The sequence below is a fragment of the Haliotis asinina genome, chromosome 9, assembly GCF_037392515.1.
Source record: "Haliotis asinina isolate JCU_RB_2024 chromosome 9, JCU_Hal_asi_v2, whole genome shotgun sequence".
NCBI classification, from domain to species: domain Eukaryota; kingdom Metazoa; phylum Mollusca; class Gastropoda; order Lepetellida; family Haliotidae; genus Haliotis; species Haliotis asinina.
In genome coordinates this window covers 15,029,695-15,048,025 of record NC_090288.1, presented here as the reverse complement: position 1 = coordinate 15,048,025, position 18,331 = coordinate 15,029,695, and the positions used below count along the sequence as shown (strand labels likewise).

The window sequence follows — 18,331 nt, the reverse complement described above, 5'->3', positions numbered from 1 at the left end:
GTTAACTTTATATTTTAGCAGCATTATGCTCACGGATGTTACGAAACGGATGTTGAAGCTGTATATTTTCACAGCGAGGTAAATATCACAGTTCTATTTACGTTTCCAGCCATAGATACCGTTTGTTTGTTTGTTTGTTGTATGACACAGCACAATATGTCAGTTATATGGCACCGTCTCTTAATAATCGAATCTGGATCAGTGATCAAAATCACAATGATCGATCGGCGCTGTTGGAGTATAAAGCCTTGTGTCAACCAAGTACTCAGTGAACCTGACCACCCGATTCCGTAAGTCTTGGTTTACAACAGTATAGCCCGGATCTTACCCACTCTAAGGCCACACTTCTTTCATTACTTGGTTTAAGGAACCGTCGGCCACACTTCTTGGTGAAATGGAAGTTTGTTTTAATTTTTCTATTTTTAAATACCGCTGATGAATAGGAGTGAAATCCAAATAAATAATTATTAAATAATGAAACAATGAATTAGATAAAAACGCCGAGCTAACGCTACAGAGTAAAATGCCTGTCGTTTTTTGTTGGTTTTCTTTTCTCTTTTTAATATTATAGTAGTATTTTTGGCACCTGAATGTCTAATGTTATGTTCTATTATTTTAAACATCCCACCTGTGGTGAAAGACTCTTAGCATGAACAAAATGTGTAATAGCAGTTTTTTTCTCGCTCTCTATTTTAACGCCTGACAACAGAAATACTACTGTAGAAAAATCCGTGAACAAAGTACTATGGAAAGGTGTGGCGTACCGCTGGTTTGTCTCGTCCACACTCCATCAGATTTAGGCGGTCAAGAGAAATATACCGGAGTGCTGATTATGTTAACTGGCGTAATATTAGCCGGCAAATGTATGCTGCAGATTACACGAAACTGAACTTTGTATGCACTGCAACGTACTCTATATCGGTTTACATATCATGAACATATTATGAAATATCATTATCTCGATTTGTTGCTTGGGAAAATCGAACCCAGCACTAGTGTTTCATTTGACAAGTCGGGTGCTTTAACCACTAGGCTACATATCGCCATCATCTCTTCGTCGTTGTCCATTTTAACCTGAACAAATGTCAAATCTAATCCTGAAAGTCGAAGATTTCTCCTAGGTGTTGCCGACCTCGCCACTTGATGTCACGGTTACAAATTTGGTCAACTGAGACTCACCTCTTGCTGGTGCACGAGGTTTAAATGCGCGCGAGTTCCAGACGACAGGAATGGACGAAGAGGCGCTTGTTCAAAAATTCAACTAGAGTGTGTCATATTCTTCTGAATAATGGGTAAGATTTGTTGTTTCTTTGTCAATGAACCACTGATCATAATCAGAACATCATACCAACTGTGAGATTTTTGCAGAATCTTTACCAAAGTTGCCATATACTCTATCATTTACGTGATGAATAAAGCGAGCCGGTAAAGTGCTGTAAAAGAGGACCTTGGCATTTTCCGCTGACATGCGCAAGCGTCTTGATATCTGAGGATATTCACAGTCCATCGTTAATACTACTGTAGTGTATAAAGCCAGTGATCAACCGACTATGTGATAGATTTCAGAATGAGTTTTGTTGAAGGTTACTTGCCGTAACGCCGCACTTAGCATTATCCCTCGTATGTGACACAAGCTCAAGAGTTGAGTTGAGTTCAGTCTCACGTCGCATCGACACTGTTTCAACCAAATACCGACGAGACCAAGTCCGCATACATGGACTTAGAGAAATTTAAGAACAGTATCACTTCGGACATCTGTCCACCATCAGACTGAAAAACCGCCATATACATTGTATACATATGGTCTTTCAAATTACTTGATTTTGTGGTTCGGGTGGGGTGGGGTGGGGTGGTGTGTGTGTGTGTGTGTGTGTGTGCGCGGGGGGTAACGTTCGCTCGTCACGCAAAAGATCTGGATTCGAATCTCTTATGGGTATATATGAGAAGCCCATTTTTGGTTTCCCAAGCCATATTGCTGAAATACTACTAAAAGCAGCGTAAAACCATACTTACTCACTCGTGCTAATTTAGGTTCAGGACGGTGTCAACCCAGTTCACTCTCTCCACCATCCAGTAATTGCGCATCCAGGGGTTCAAACATATGTTGAAAAGCCACTTGCCACAGGGCAAGTTTCTACTTGCCCTGATTTTATGACACAATGTTTGATGCATTCTCTTCCCACAGTGTTTGCTTGTCATATCTTCCTCCGTTCGTAGGAAGACATGACAAGTAACCTCGGTGGGAAGAGAATGTGTTTGATGTGAATGTTTACTGGACTATTTATCGAAGAGTGATAATTTCACTCTCTACTAGCTCTACTTTACTATTAATGCGAACTTAAATAGCTTCATTGTGAGCAGATATGAAATTAAATCCAAGGTTATTTGCAGTTTGAAACCGTAAGTGGAAATACTCCAGTACTCCACGGACAAGTAAGATACCTTTATTTGATTGCCCGAAATGAAAACTGACTTATCCCCGGCGTCGGGCGATGGGATTTTTTTAACCTGAGGCATCATAAGAAAAACTTATCTTTCATGTGACAAGTCGTCCCCATGAGGCAAAGACAGTCTACTGTAAACTAAACTAGAACAGATTGTGCGATACTTCATACAGAAATTATTTTATCATATCGAAAAAGAATATCATACACATGAAGCATAAGATAGGACAGGAACTCGCATCCAGTATATACTGGAAACCAATAATATAATAATGATAACAGTATTGTATATTACTTATTATATCGACACCATTCTATACATCGACAAAGAAGAACAGGCATCTGAACAATTGGGATCAAGATATCAGAGCACGCATTCAACATGTACATGTGTCCAACAATAATTTGATGATATATAGTGCTGTTCTTTATCCCACATTTTCACTGGTAATGCACACTTGTTCAAATTATATACATGTTCCATACCTCGGACCTTTCTACTAAGTAACTAAAGTGTCTTTACGTATAACAAATGTACAACTTCTGAAAATCTTATTCATCATTTGGATACTGCTGCGCTGAAGAGAATTACATTCTGGGACTTAATCGGCAGATTTATGGTTAAATATACGTTACTTGTATCATAGAACATTGCCTCCTAAACTTCGATGTGAACAAAGATCAAATGAAGTAATCAATGATGTACAATAGAAGCAACCTAAATCGATAGAGACTGATATCCATGGTCCCGATTCACGAAGCTTTCGTAGCACTGCGACATTCGTAAGATAGAGTGTAGAGTTACAACAAGTCGTAAAGTTACGAATGCTTTGTGAATCTGGGACCAGGGTGACAATAATGCTATGTAACAAGCATGCTGCAGGTACATAACCGTAGGGTAATTCAATATAAGCGACAATAACAATATCCGATATGTTCTGGATATGGCCAAATTTTTTTCAAGCACTTTTCCAGTTTTCAGTATTTACCTTTTAATTTAATATTGATGAAAAGTTAAATTTTCTGCTTTTCTAGATGGTAGTAAGGAAATCAAACAGCATTCAGCTAAAGCAATTACCTTAAATAACAAATTAGTGTATGCCACAACGTAAAGCGTGGTTATCGATCCTTTTCGTTGGACATAGTAGTATAATAATATTTTCTCTACAGAAACAGTTCTTTATAACGTTGGACTTGTATTTACTTCACACTAAAATACATGACAATATGGTATTTGTTGTTGTCTCAACTTGCGCCGGTATTAAATAGTTTAAACAAAGACAGCTCAGAATAATTATTCGGTATGCTGTCTTTGTCGAACTGCAGAATGTTGTCTCTCCTGGGGTTTCTTTCACGAAGAAGCTATAAGGTTTAAAAATGTCCTATTTTAACATTGCACAAAGGATACCTTAGTGACTTACGATCACCCTTATTGCTTTGTGAAAGAAGGACCTGGCATCCGGCCGTGAGCACTGTAAGGCTGGAACCTGCTTTCATCCGAAAACAGCGCTCTGTTCCACTGTCGTCTTTGCCAACGTTGCACAGGTCGAGCCCACTTCAGTCTGTTGCGTTTATGTTGCCGGGTGAGGGTCATTCCCCTAAAGGACCGGTAAGCTATCAAACCAAAATAGCGGACACGTCGAGGTACAGTCCTCCTGCTGACGGGGTGTTGTAAAGCATGTCGTGCTGATGACGTCATGGTGAGGAACCTGTTACGAAGGACGAAGATGGTGGTTTTCATTGGCCATGGCCACCGTGGCCTTCCACCACATGGTCTGTCCGATGTCCCACCAATCTCTCCAAGACGTTTCACCAGCCTCTCATTTGTGGTTTCATGTCAACCCATGATTTGTACAAATCTGGCCTGAGTTTCCCCACCTGCAACATCCCTCTCGCTCAATCTCGCTGCTCAGACGTAAAACGTGGCATTTTTGTTGGTGAAATCTAAACGATTCAATGCTAAGGAAGTTTTTTATAATCTCTCTAGCCATGGTTTTAGGGGTGGAGTACAATTGTTTATAAAACAAGCGTATATATTTTTTTTCTTTTTGCTTATATGTCACACTAACCTCGCATGAACGCGTAGCAAAAATACTTTTACTCATGTGTATATTTACTTGTATAAACAAATTTGCATAGGTGCAAAACTTCGACATACGCATATAAAGGCTTTCTACAAGCAGCCATACACACGATACAACTGTCTTGAAAACGACGTTTACTCCATATTAACCCCGACACTGAACTTAATTTGGAACGCCTCAACAAATCACTGTACTTTGTCAGATTAATAATGGCATAAAATGTCAGTATTTTTACAATAGCTGAGGACGAATTCCGTTTGCATCGTGACTTCTGAAAATCGATATAAGAGTATTCCAAACGTTCCAGTCGCCCGTGTCAGTGCCATGAATCTCAGGATGGCCACAGTAGTCACTTGCACCGCTTGCTGCTTTCCGTCTGGAGGGATTGCTTACAGATGATCTGCTGGCTGAGTTCGTAAGTTCCCCGTATATGTCGCCAGCTTGAAAGTATATAAGTTCTGAGCTACTATTCCATCTGAGAGCGGACTTTATCTAAGCCGACTTCGAACAGACGCAAGTACATAATCTTCTCGCCATATTTCCGGAACATATCCTCCCCCATCAGCGACACGAGGCGAGCCTGCAATAAAAAGAAGACTTATTTTCTCCCACAGTACTTAATAGAAGCGAAATTTTAAATGGGTTTACCTAACATTAGGGCGGAAGGAAGGGTGGAGATCGAGCACACTGACCTTCAGCTGCCCGGCGTCCGATACCGACTCCAGGACTGAGTAAGCGTCCTGTAGGGTGTCCTGCCCCAGTCCATCGGCACAGTGTCTGAAGAACAGAACGAACCACTTAAAAACACATGTCCGGGTAATAATATAATGAGCGATTGTATTTTTATAGCATTAAATACTCCAGATACAGTGTCTACTCCAAGCGCTTGCATTGCACATTATTACATCGGATAACTGAAGCTGCCAGTGAGGCGCTAGGTTATAGTCACGTGACATCCCGCCGGGTACCCATTTTCTGCTTGGCGAACAGAGGCAAGTTTGAAGAAAGCACATGAATGGTTGAGACCACGTGAATCACACGTGTTTCGTACAGCTATCACAGCCGACGCAACAGTAGCAAATAAACGCAAAAACGGACATAAAGGTACAGACTAGTGCCAGTTATATTCGAATGCTTCCGGGTGTCACGGGGTGGCGCGTATATACTGTCATTGAATAGGTCTTAGCACTATATATAAGGTCACTGAAGCGGTCTTATCACTGTAGAAATGGATCCTGTTTTTTTGTCCACTCCAGGGATGGTTTGTTAAATCACAGCGTCCATACTGAGCATGTGCTAACATTTAAGCCAATTCTGAAAGCCATCTGTAATCCATTTTCTATGGTCGTGGTGGGTTTACTACATTAAGTACGGGATGTAGTTGTTTTCTAACTTTGGTTTTTAGTCCGATTGTACTAAATCTGACATAACGACAAAATGGATGAATTGAACTGTACACAACATCTCCATTTGAACCTTATCTATGTTTATCTGTAAATATTATTTTGAACAGGTGCATGGTCTAAGCTAATCAAAAGTTATAATGATCACCTAACATACAGCTGTCACAGATAATATTTTTTAAGTTGTGAGTGAGTGAGTGAGTTTAGTATTGCGGCGCTTTAAGCAATTATCCAGCAATATCACGGCACCAGATATTGCCTTAACACATTGAACCCATGTAGGGAAACCGAACTCGGATCTCCGTCGTGACGAGCGAACGCTTTAACCACTAGACTACCCCACTGGTCCCCCATGGTTTGAGAAACCATCTCATTCATGTGGTGCATTTTGTCACTGGAAGGATGGCGTTTATGTAATTATTTGATTTGTGACTTTAATGAATTTTCCGGGCCACCATCCACAAAACGACGTTAGCACCACTCTGGGTGTAACTACATCAACAAATACGTACGACAGAGTTAAGATTTCTTCGTGCATCCTGGCCCCGTACTCAAATAGCACTTCCAAGGCTCACAACGCATACACTTATTTAATTTCATTCACTCACTTTTGCAACACCTGGATCTGTCTCAGGAGGAACTGAGCCTCTACCGCTGAAACAATGAATGAAAACAAGGAATATATAATAAATACCTTCAATTAAAAGGCAATCAATGACAAAGATTTACCAGATATTTCAAGTTCAACCTCTGTTGAGAATCCGTGGCAGAAAATGAGAAAAGATTTTTAAATTGTTTCGATATATGACCTGCCCGATCACGTGGCGTCGAGGGACGGATGGGTGTGTCCTTTCCGTGCCTCACTCTGCTAACTGCTGATTCACTTGGATCAGATAATTAAAGAATACCCAAACTGCGGATGACGCAAGTTACATGTGGTAACTTAAAACATTCAAGCCCGCTGATATGGCCAGTGTGAGAAAATATTTCCAAAACGGAGTTTTTAAAAGTATAATCTTGTGTAAAATGATAGAATTTGAAACGAACAACTAACCAAAATATTTGCCATCAAACACCTGTCATATTTCGTCAACTAAATCTTATGTTATGATTGTATATAAAGTAAGACCTTTCTTGGTGGTGGTTCCGTGACTGGCTCCCAGTGTAGAATCGAAGTCAGAGCCAGAAGAGGAAGAAGTGCTCGAGTACGAGTCTCGTGTAAGTGTTTTCTGGAACAAGAATTAGAATTATCAAAACTCTGAACAGACCAGACCGTGGCTTACACAATGTCCGTAGGCATAGTTCCCCTTTAAGATTTTATTTTAATTATATTATTTTTTATGTTTTACAAATTAGGAAAGAATGCAGCAGAGAGGGTTCGGGTGATCATGACACAGTCAGACGGGTAAAGCTTATCATCAGCTCAGGGCTCCCGCCCCCACACGCAGCCCAGACAGCAAATGGGACTTCTTCCAGGAAACACAGCCTAGTCAAACCCACCAAGAACTTACAGTGTATTAATATATGTGTGTGTCCGTGTGTGTGTTCTCTTATCCTGTCTCAGATGCATGAACTAGAACAGGCTTTAAACTTAGACATGGACACCAGTTGAAATATGATATTTTAGGATTTGCAAAACATTGATCTTTGGCCAGATGATTATGACGATGATGACTTACTATGTGCCATGCACATTGGTGCATATTCGTGTTTGATACCTTTAAGTTGAGCTAAGGCAGGGCTTAACAATAATTCATTCAAAATCCCCCTTTGCATTTAAACACGTTACCGTCATGGTTTTCCAAGAAATACACAGAAAACACCAATTTCTATAAGCATGGTGGCTTTTGAATTCATTCATATTTATATTGTTTCCTTTCTGATCAAGTACAAAATGGACAGAGGAATCTTCAACCAATCGAGGAACTTTTATCAGACGATAATGATGATGTTCCATTATCAAATTTGGAAAGCAACGTATCTGGAAACAATAATGAACGTGTCCTTCATAGCACAACCAGGCAATGTGCATAGTCAGAAACAGATGATGAAGAGGATGTTCCATTAGCACAGTTACTCACTGTGCAGAACGTGTCAGAATTCATTGACACAGATAGCTCTGGGATTGATGAAACATATCAGCTCCAGATTCTGATTCCAGTGAGTCTACTTTACAGCTAAGGGATTCTAGGAAAAGCTTGCGAAGCAGCCTTGCAACGCACAGAAAACGACAGAAGAGAAGAACCAATCGTACGCTTGCGTCAACTCAACCAGTTGTAACGTACAGGCAAATATGTCCTCCACATGCTGCCAAAAAGATATGCAAAGAGTTCAGGAAGCAAGTGCTGAATTACAAGATCTGCTTATTCTCGCCAGACGATTTCACAACAAGCGACTTTAACATTCTTCTCAATAATAATGGATTACAAGTGTTAACAGTACCACAAGACGGAATGTTTTTGTCTGCAGTAATCGCAAGTTTACAAGAAACTATTGATCCAAAGTCTTAGCGAGAAAGAACGTGTGAACATCTCCTTGACAATTTTGAAAATTAGATGGGTTTCCTTGTCAAAGGGCAGTTTGAAAAAGAAGACAAACTCACTTTCTTTAGACACGAGGTGAACAAAATATCTGAAAATGTAAGTTGGAAATGTCCAGTCACAGATTGTCTGCCATTGGCTATTGCCAGTACGTTTCAGCGGCCTGTGAGGATTTGTCCAACCGAGGAACCGGACACAGCACAGAATAAAGATAGCTCAATCATGGTTATATTGCTGTGCACGGTGAGGAATATTACGAGGCCATAATTCTTAAAGCATTACCTGCAACACTAGAGAAACGCAAGGGGACACATGTACCGTCTCAACATCTACGTCAGTGCCATTCCCAGCTGTAACTCCTCGCAAAAGGGTTGACTACAAAAGCCCCTGGAAAAAGACTTCCAGTAGGAAAAAGCTCAAAGCTCCAGAACTATGGAAAAGAAATATCAGAAAGGCAACGCGCTGCAGAGGGGAAGCCTATGTATCCCGTAGAGGGAAACTGGTAGAAGAAAAGCAAGTGGATGCTCCAAAAGATTAAGAAACAAGGGAGGCAATCTTTGAAAAATATTACCAGCTACCATCCTATGAAAGGCAAAGGGGCTCTGTGAGTCAGATGGTGGATTCTGTGTCAACGGTAAGATCAATCGGGAAAGAAGGAAAACAACTCTCGACCGTATCATTTTGTCTGTGAAGAGAAGACAATCCGTGTGTGCCGGGACGTTTTTTCTTGCAACACTCAATATTGGGAGGAAGGTTGGGGATCATGCAATGAAAATAAAAGAACATGGTGTTTACAGTCAAAGACAGAAGACGCGACAACAATGCATCTGGGAACAAAACTGACCTTGTAACAATAAACAACATAAGAGAGCACGTAAACTCCTTTCCACAAATGGAATCACACTACGCGAAGAAGGACACTGAAAAAATACCTCCAATATGAAAAACTGTACATGCTTTACAAGCAAAAATATCAAGAATCAGGTTCCACTTATGTCAAAGAGAGCAAGGACAGAGACATCTGTACAGAAAATAATATTTCATTCCTTAAATCGAAAAAGGATCGATGTTCAATATGCAGAGACATTGACTGGTAACCTTGACAACGAAATTATCAGTGAGCATGAGGAACATCAGAAAAGGAACGAGACAAATTAAATGAAGCTCACTATGTGGCAACGTTTGATTTACAAGCTGTCCTAAATACTCCCATGCAGTCTCGTTCGGAGCTGTATCATGCAAGAAAATTGTCTATCTATAGCCTTTCCTTATACGTTTTTGAGGACCAGCAATGCACATGTCACCTGTGGGATGAATCAAATGGAAAAAGAGGGGCATACAAGATTGCCACCTGCTGATTCATGAACACCTCATCCGTAAGTCAAATACACAAAAATGTTAGGGAAGTGACATATTTCTCGGACTCGTGTGGTGGGCAAAATCGAAACCAATTTGTTGCAGGCTCCTTGCTCTATTGCCTCTTGAAAAATTCAAATTTATACAAAATAAATCACAAATATCCGGTTTCCGGGACCTGCCAGGGACGAGGAGTGGATGATTAGGACTATCAGTGGCAAGTATGTAGCAAGAGAGACTAATTGTGAGGCCATTTCAGTCATTGCCGAATACAGTGTATTCAATCCATCGCGAATTTATGTAACATTGTCACTTTATTATTTCTGTAATAATATATTCATTTGAAGTTCTGTATTCTAGGAAATTCAAAAATATGTATCAAATCGAACTGAATGGACAACATGCCATTTCAATTGCTGAAAGTAAAAATAATTCAGTTCGGAATATAAACAATCATCTTTTATTGTTATGGTTCTGGCATATAGATTTTTCTTTATAAAACTTGAAGGTCTGTTTTGTAACATTGTGCCCAATATTTTACTTTTCAATGAATAAATACATATGACACCAACTGAGATTTGTAACAGACAAAGCAACAAATCACACATTTTCAGCAAACAGATGACAGACTGACAACTTAAGGTTGACAATAGAACACGATTTTCTAGACAAACATATCTCATTAACATCACCTGCAGCGGTTTGCTAAGTGTCAAATGTTCATATTAAACAGACATACAGTCAATTGCTTACGTGACACGAATCCTGTGTCATTACGTACTCCCAAAAGCAAATTTTATGGTATAAATGCTACGTACAACATTGCACGAAGTGCCACTTGTCTCGTTGCAACACTATCTTTACGGTAAAAGAGTTTGAGCAACAAAGAACCAAGTGCCACTTTGTACACTGCAATCCTATATAAATGTTGAAATGTTTGAGGCAGCAAGGTACCAAGTGCCACTTGGTCCACTGCAGCTCACTCATTTATTTTGAACAATTGGTGAAATGTTGGGGTAACAAGGCACCAAGTACCATAGCTTGCTGACCATTCTCTTCATTCTACAATAACTGATGTAATTTAGAAATTCACACTTCATTCGGAACGACAGCAAAGCATTTAATACATATTCTCCACGTATTCGTTAAGCGAGGCTTAAGATAAACAGTGCAAAAGATATAAGCACTGAAAACTTCAAATGCTACTTTCTCGAAATGATGGCACAGGGACTTGGTACCCTGCTGCTATTATGGTCATTGTACAGCTATACTGACAGTTGCTTATGTTGGTACTCACGTCCTGAGTCTCGACCATCTTCCCCATCAAACCCCGCATCACTGCTTCCATGATGGCCGCTCTTCCTTCGGACATCTCGGTCCTCGACCTTTCAGGTTTCAGGGCTACCTCTATCTTCTTATCAACAACTTTCTGCTTGGTCTTGTGTTTCGGAGCCATGATTGAATCATATATTCCAGGTCCCTCGCTTCCGAGGGCCGGTGCTGCCGCGGCAGCGCACTTGAGACCCAGTCTTTCTCTGTGCAGTTGCAGAGAATCTACGGGAATACGAATATCGCCATCTTTGAAGGGTGGGGCAGGGTTCAACTCCGTCTCTTTGAACATCTTCCCAATGTCAACTGTTGACTCAGATGTCCCCCATTTAGTCCGAAATCCTCTGGTTTCCATAATTTTCTTGGGCTGAAAAGATTATGAATGGTTTGTTAGACGACAAAGTACCAAGTTCCTACTCATTCTAGATCCATGTTTCCAGATCCACACAGTTTAGACAAAGATACTGGTATGGCTACATCTACATCGTGAGCATGCATGCATGCATGAATGTATGTACTGATGGCTGTATCACACATTGAATGATGCAGGGTGTATATAACATACCCTTTGAGGCTTTTGTCTGAATTCTTTGACCGGGCTACGTTCTAGCAGATCAGCAGCACTGGGACGATGATCTGGGTCTTTGGCCATCATCGACTTCACTAATTGCCGCAAAGCTTCACTGTAGTAGCTGTGGATCGGCGGGACCTACAAAGAAAAAGTCGGCATGGTGACAAATTGAGAATCTCACAACACCATTTCTTCAAAACACGAGGTATGTTTAGCGCAAAGTGTTTTTATAATCAAATTATATACTTAGTCGAGAATAGCTGCACGAACAACTACGCCGCGTTTAGCAATTTTCCATCAATATCACGGCGGGCATACATCGTACCCATTAACACGGGAAATTGGACAAGGTGTTACCAATATTTTAGAACGGTGTGTGTTATTAAAAACTGGAAATTTACAGACCAACTGACCACGTTTAATGTTAAACCTGTCAAGGGTCATAGAGATAACGAGCATCGGACATAATCTGCGACCAGTATATCTAAAGCTAACAAAACCGAGGTGCATGCATTTATCTGTCGTTGCGGCTGTTCACTCTGGTCAAATCATGTGCCTGCCACGTATACCTTCGTGGCATACTCACGACTGGCCATCGATGCCTCGGTCCACCTGAGTGACATAATCTCAAGTTCACAATAACAACGTTATGGTTGACGTCATCTGTAAAAGCGGGTAACGCGACTATCTGATACCTGGAATAGGTAAATAATACGGATGAGTCACAACTCAAGGGGTGGCTGTCTAGTAAATTCACTCAGGTATGCCACTTTACCTTCTAGTTCGACAAATCGTTACCATGGCAATTCTATACAAACCATAATCTACAGTAGACATCAACCGCTAGGTATGTGTGGAACATGGCGTGCGTCGTTAAATGTGTTAGTCAGGTGTGGATATTGCAGATTGCATACAGTGTGTCGGGTATGCTATCTACTGTATTACGTTGTGAATACTCTCCTGTTTCGCAACTGTGTACTATGTAGATTGTGTAAACTCCCTCTGGCTTGATGTGTAGAGCATTTGACAATGACATTACGTTGTATACTTTTGCATCGTTTAGGCTCTTTGAAAGATGATTGAAAACGATAATTGTACATTATCATAATGATTAGTGATAATGATAATGTGAAATGTAAAAGGATCATCCTGTGACTGTCGTTTAATAACCTCCTTGTTTATTTCACTCATGTGTTGTGTTGTGTGGGGGTTGGTATGGTCATAGCTCTTGCCAAGCGAGCTAATTCCCCGAACTCGCGATTAATTAATATGTGTGGCATAGAGCCCGGGTCTTTGGCGTGACGAGCGAAAGCTTTAATCACTGTGCTACCCCACCGCCCCGAGAACAGATGGTCGTTTCCTTTTCATTAACAGGTACTTTGAACTTACCACCCCAGCAACCACTTTGAAGATGAGGAATTGTACCATAGGGGCGTCAAACGCCCTCTCTCCGGCCGCCATCTCGTACACCACACAGCCGAAACTCCAAATGTCAGTCTGAAATGCATGAGGTGGTACACGGTGGTGGGTATAACATAACTGTACTGTATGTTGTTAGATTAGTCTAAGTAAACATATCCTCAGTACTTTTCGTCACACTCCACTACTGAGTCTAAAAAAACCTTATGGGAGGTCGCGTCAGGTCACCTTTGAGATTGACCAATCAGAACACAGCTTACCAAATCGCGAAAGTGCACATTCGTACATACCTTCTGAACTTTTTCCCTCGAAAAGGTTCGTACCCGAACGATTCCGAATGCTATTTAGCGTACCCTCGCTTCCGGGTGATGCACATTGCGTACGTACAACCATGACAACGGAGAGTAAACAGTCGTTAAAAAAAGTGTTTTTGGCAATATTCAAGGATGTTATCTTGCGGAAATATCAGCTAATGATAACCATGTCAACAACAAAAAAACAACGCGTATATACTGCAGGTCAAATAACTGTGTTATATGCGGTTTTTTGTTTGTGGAGAGATCTGTGTCAGAGGCTTGAACAGTTTGAAAGTCCCTCTGATCCCCAAATAGTAGCCGTTGTCTGATTGCTTAAGAGTATTTAACCGTCTCGCGTTTGATTGGCCGGCCATTTGTCGCTCAAAGGTTACCTGACGCGACCCTCTGCTATGTTTTGTTAGACTCAGTGGTTAGACTCTTCATTATAACTTATATTTTTTCACTCTGTAATCTGTAACCTGGGCCTAACGCCTATATTACTTGTGTGAATAAACCACCACCGGTGGTCCATACTATGATGGGAAAGTTGTGGAAGTGATTGTACCTTGTGGTTGTAGCCCTTCATCTGAAATATCTCAGGACTCATGTAGCATGGAGTTCCGGCCATTGTGGACGCCATGTCAGCGCCTTTGTCCAGAACCCTGCAAGAAAACAGTCACCTCCACTGATTCCTGTTTTGGAACTTTAATATAAAACTGCGTCATAGTGAGGATTTCCTAGAAGAGTAGACGTTGTCTCAATTACCAGTTTATATTCACCTTGCAATGCCGAGGTCCCCCAGTTTGATGTCCCCCTCCCCACTCAGGTAGATGTTCTGGGGTTTCAGGTCTCTGTGCAGGATCTTCATCTCGTGCAGGTACTGCAGCATTGACATATATATCACTCTTAATGTTGGGCACGTCTAATGGTCTGTTTACAACTGTTGTACACATCAATCTATATGCTATAATATGACAAGTTGTTTCATTGTACATGTCTAGTGTGTTGTATTGCTGTATTGTATAAAGAACATAATGAAAAAAATATAAGAAATACTTTGGTAACCAGTTATAAGAAACATAATTCACACAGACGTATATTTCCTTGTCAGGTATCTTACCTGTAGGTCCTGTGCACATGCAAACCATTTACTGCTCTAAAGTGAGAAAGTGAGTGAGTTTGGTTTTATGCCGTACTCAGCAATATTCCAGCTATACGGCAGCGGTCAGTAAATAATCGAGTCTGGACCAGACAATTCAGTGATCAAGAACATGAGCACCGCTTGCCCAACTGGGAACCAATGACATGTGTCAACCATGTCAGCGAGCCTGACCATCCGAGCCCTTTAGTCGCCTCTTGTTCAAAGCATGGGTTGCTGAAAGTTTGTTCTACCCCGGACCTTCACGGGTCGAGTAAATCAGGAAAGCGTTGTAAATATTGTATTTTGGCCATGTGCTATAACTAACACGGAGTATAACACTCAACAGTATGATTACAAAGCAGAGCTCTCAGTTTTTCCCAGGGAGAAATATTGATTTTAGGCTGTGAGCTTAATTACACATTACGCACTTGCACACACACACACGCACGCACGCACACACACACATGAATGGTGGAGCAGTACCCTCATTGTCTGTCTTGATATACATAAATTTTCCTAAACCTGATACAGATGGGCTGTCAGAATGTGCATCATAAGACATCCGTGTGTTTGTGTATTAATCAGTATCAATGACAAAATGTGTAGAATATCTTCTGTAAACTGGTTCAAATGAGTTATTAAAATTTGTTGTCTTTGCCGTTACATTATTTCACCTTCAAACCTTCCGCAGTCGATCATGCCGAAAGCTTGGGTTCCATTGCACGCACGGGTATTTCATGTGTGTAATGTAATTTCAGAAATATAGCTAAAGCCACACTGATCCCCTCACCGCTAATGCTGAAGCCGTCTGATACAACCAACACACGATCAAGTCTTCAGGCAGTTTCCCACTGGAGTCTTCCAAGAAGTGTGACAGATCCCCGCCCTCGCAGTACTCTGTGAAGATGAACAGGGTGGTCCCACTGATGGTGGAGGCCACGTACCGCACCACGTGATCATGGTTCAGGTCTCGCATCAGATTGGCCTCCTTCTCGGCACTGGCCCTCTCTTTGGCGTCGGCCCTTGACAAATCCACAGTTTTCAAGGCAAACTGGTACATGGAATGCAATAAAATTAACAATTAATTGATGAGTGAGTTAATATTTCAGCAATAAGCAATGTTACAGAATGACCAAACAATTCAGTGGCCAACAGCATGAGCATCGATCTACAGAAATGAGATGGCATGTGTCATCCAAGTCCACGACCCTCACCACCTGATGCTATAGTCGTCCCATGTATGGGTTAGTGAAGATCAATTTCTCTTTTCTTGCTCTAACAACTTATTGTACACTTGCTCTGCTTTCAATAAAATTGCAGGACACCAGCATTCAACATGTTGACAGCTAGAAACGTGGTCGTGTTTTAAAGGTAGAAATCTCTATGCCAAATGACGAACGTGTTAAAACGCATGTGTTCATACCCAACCTTGTCATATCGTACTGCACACGGTGCTGACATAGAAAGAGATGCGTGAGAACTGCTTAAACGTACTAAACACGAGTAGAACGGAATGAGAACTCATTGCAAACTTTTCGAAGCGGGTAGAAATGTGGGACGAACTCGTTCAGAACAATTCCTGTTGTTATGAACATATTTGCAAAGAACTATGGACGTAATGCGGTAGAGTGAGGTCTGTCTGCGAACGGGATGAATGTAGTGGAAACTGTGTACAAACGTGCTGCAATAATTACCCTGCACCAAGTCTCCATGGGTACCCGATAAGACTGAAGTACAAGGATTCCATCTGTAGTACGACAGTCCCGTTTGATTGTCACGCCGTCCCATTCTAGAACGGGTACAACGTTGGATATGTTCAGTCTGAACCGATCGTCCCTAGTCCGACCGAACATAAAGTTCTTAAACAAACTGTAAACTGGTGCCACTACGCCCAGTCCGTTTGCAGACAGTTCGAGCCCAATCCGAACATTTTCCAAGAACGTACTGAGAACGAGTTTGGTGTGAAACAAACTTTTCTCGAAACATACTTAACTTTTTACTGAATTTTCAACTCAACTGCATATTTCAAATAAAAAAGACCAAACAACTTAATTGATCTATCCACCAAACTAGTAGTAGTAGTATCAGTAGCATCAGTAGTAGTTACGATAGTAGTAGCATCAGTAGTAGTAGTAGCAGTAGTAGTATTTACAGTAGTAGTAGCAGCAACAGCTGTAGTAGTAGTAGTAGAGTCAACAGCAGCAGTAGAAGTAGCTACAGCAGCAGCAGCGTTAGAGAGTAAGTCAATGAGAGCAAGTTTAGTGTTACGACGCACGCAACAATATTCCAGCTACATGTCGGCGGTCTGTAAATGATCGTGTCTGGACCCAGCTATTAGTGATCAACAGCATGAACATCCGCCTACGTAATTGGGATACGATGACCGCAGCAGCAAAGGCAGAAGTAGTAGTGGTAGTAGTTTGTAGTAACTACTACCTGCGCTGCATACCTTCACTAGAATGTCTCTTGCTTAATACAGTTTGGTGGGCACAAAGAGAGACTGTACGTTTAAGTAACGTTTTGAAACTGTAAGAGTTACAGCAAGGCGGTAACACGTGAATCTTTACCAAGCAGGGTAACATAACACATTTGGAGGGTCTAGATTTCAGTGCTGCACAACACAACAAGCACGCTGGTTTCCATGCCCCAGTTAATCCCAAAACAGCTACAGGTACGTCTCTCATACACGGACAAAAGAACGTTTTTGGAGGCGTCAGTGTCTTTATAGAGGCAACAGGCCACTAATATCACATATAACTGTTTTGCATAGATATCAGACTTAATAGGTTATAAAGATAGATAACCGCCTATCCAATAGTCCATTAGTATTTACACCTGTCTTCACCATGCAATAGCCAATCCCGGCGCTACAAAGGTGAATCGTAAAGGTGAACGTTAGTCAATGGTCTACAACTGTACATTACCCATTCCGCTTCTGTCTTATGTTTGATGAGGTAAACTGTCCCAAACGCCCCCTTTCCTAGCTCCCTGACGATCTTGTAGTCGGACTCCATGACAGTTTTGCGTCGCAGCGATATTACTGAACGGGAAACCCCAAGCTCCTCTCGGTTGTTGCTACTTTCGTTTTGTGACTTCCGGGTTGGAGTTGAATTATTGACTTGACACTGATGTCACATGGTGGCACACATTTAGCTGATAGTGAAACTGACTGATCTGTTGGATTGCGGTGCAGTAAATACCAAAACTCCCACGATGTTAACACTTATAGGTTCATATTGAAACTGCATGTTCTTTGGCTTGCGTGTCGTAGAGCCAATCGCTATTTTATGCACATAACAGGTTGTGTGTAACTTTTGCCACATTTTGTAGCTATATGTCAAGGATGTAGACGTAAATATATTAATAATTATATGTATGAGGCTTCAGATGACTTTTCATCCTCCTTCATCATTGGCAAGTCTCATTACAACATCAATAACTTATTACTATAAAGACCGGGAACTAGTAAACCCGTTCTTCTCAAACGCTGTTGATCGTTGTGCCTAGTTGCGCTCCTATGGCGTTTCAGCTTTTCCTAACGAGGATGAGTTCGAATCCCAGTTTTCGCACATAGTATCATACTCCATATTCTTGCTGGTTGGTGTCCAGACATGTGTCAGAGATTCGTCACCGATCGGGCCTCTTCCCGTGCGAATCTGACACCCTCAGACATACCTGAACTGCTATTCAAAGCAAATCCGCCGTTCGATAACAAAGGTCAGGTGATAAGACTGTGGAGTTTAAATTC

At 41.3% G+C, this 18,331-nt stretch overlaps 1 protein-coding gene across 1 annotated transcript; it reads right to left on the bottom strand.

Annotated features, from left to right (window-relative positions):
• Positions 1-2,608: 2,608 nt before the first annotated feature.
• Positions 2,609-18,016, bottom strand: LOC137295865 (uncharacterized). Its single transcript, XM_067827422.1, has 11 exons — positions 17,508-18,016; positions 15,374-15,634; positions 14,222-14,322; positions 14,008-14,104; positions 13,117-13,224; positions 11,722-11,865; positions 11,125-11,523; positions 7,061-7,160; positions 6,540-6,585; positions 5,221-5,305; positions 2,609-5,108 (listed from the first exon to the last, which is right to left on the bottom strand). Exons 1-11 carry the CDS (start codon positions 17,595-17,597, stop codon positions 4,995-4,997), a joined length of 1,545 nt encoding a protein of 514 aa, XP_067683523.1. The 5' UTR covers positions 17,598-18,016; the 3' UTR covers positions 2,609-4,994.
• Positions 18,017-18,331: the final 315 nt, after the last annotated feature.

Coding starts and splice junctions, on each gene's coding strand:
- LOC137295865 (XM_067827422.1), bottom strand. CDS start 17,597: ATGGAGTCCGACTACAAGATCGTCAGGGAGCTAGGAAAGGGGGCGTTT. Junction 14,323..15,373: donor AGACGGCTTCAGCATTAGCG/GTGAGGGGATCA, acceptor TCAATGCTGCAG/TACCTGCACGAGATGAAGAT. Junction 5,109..5,220: donor CGGACGCCGGGCAGCTGAAG/GTCAGTGTGCTC, acceptor TTTTTATTGCAG/GCTCGCCTCGTGTCGCTGAT.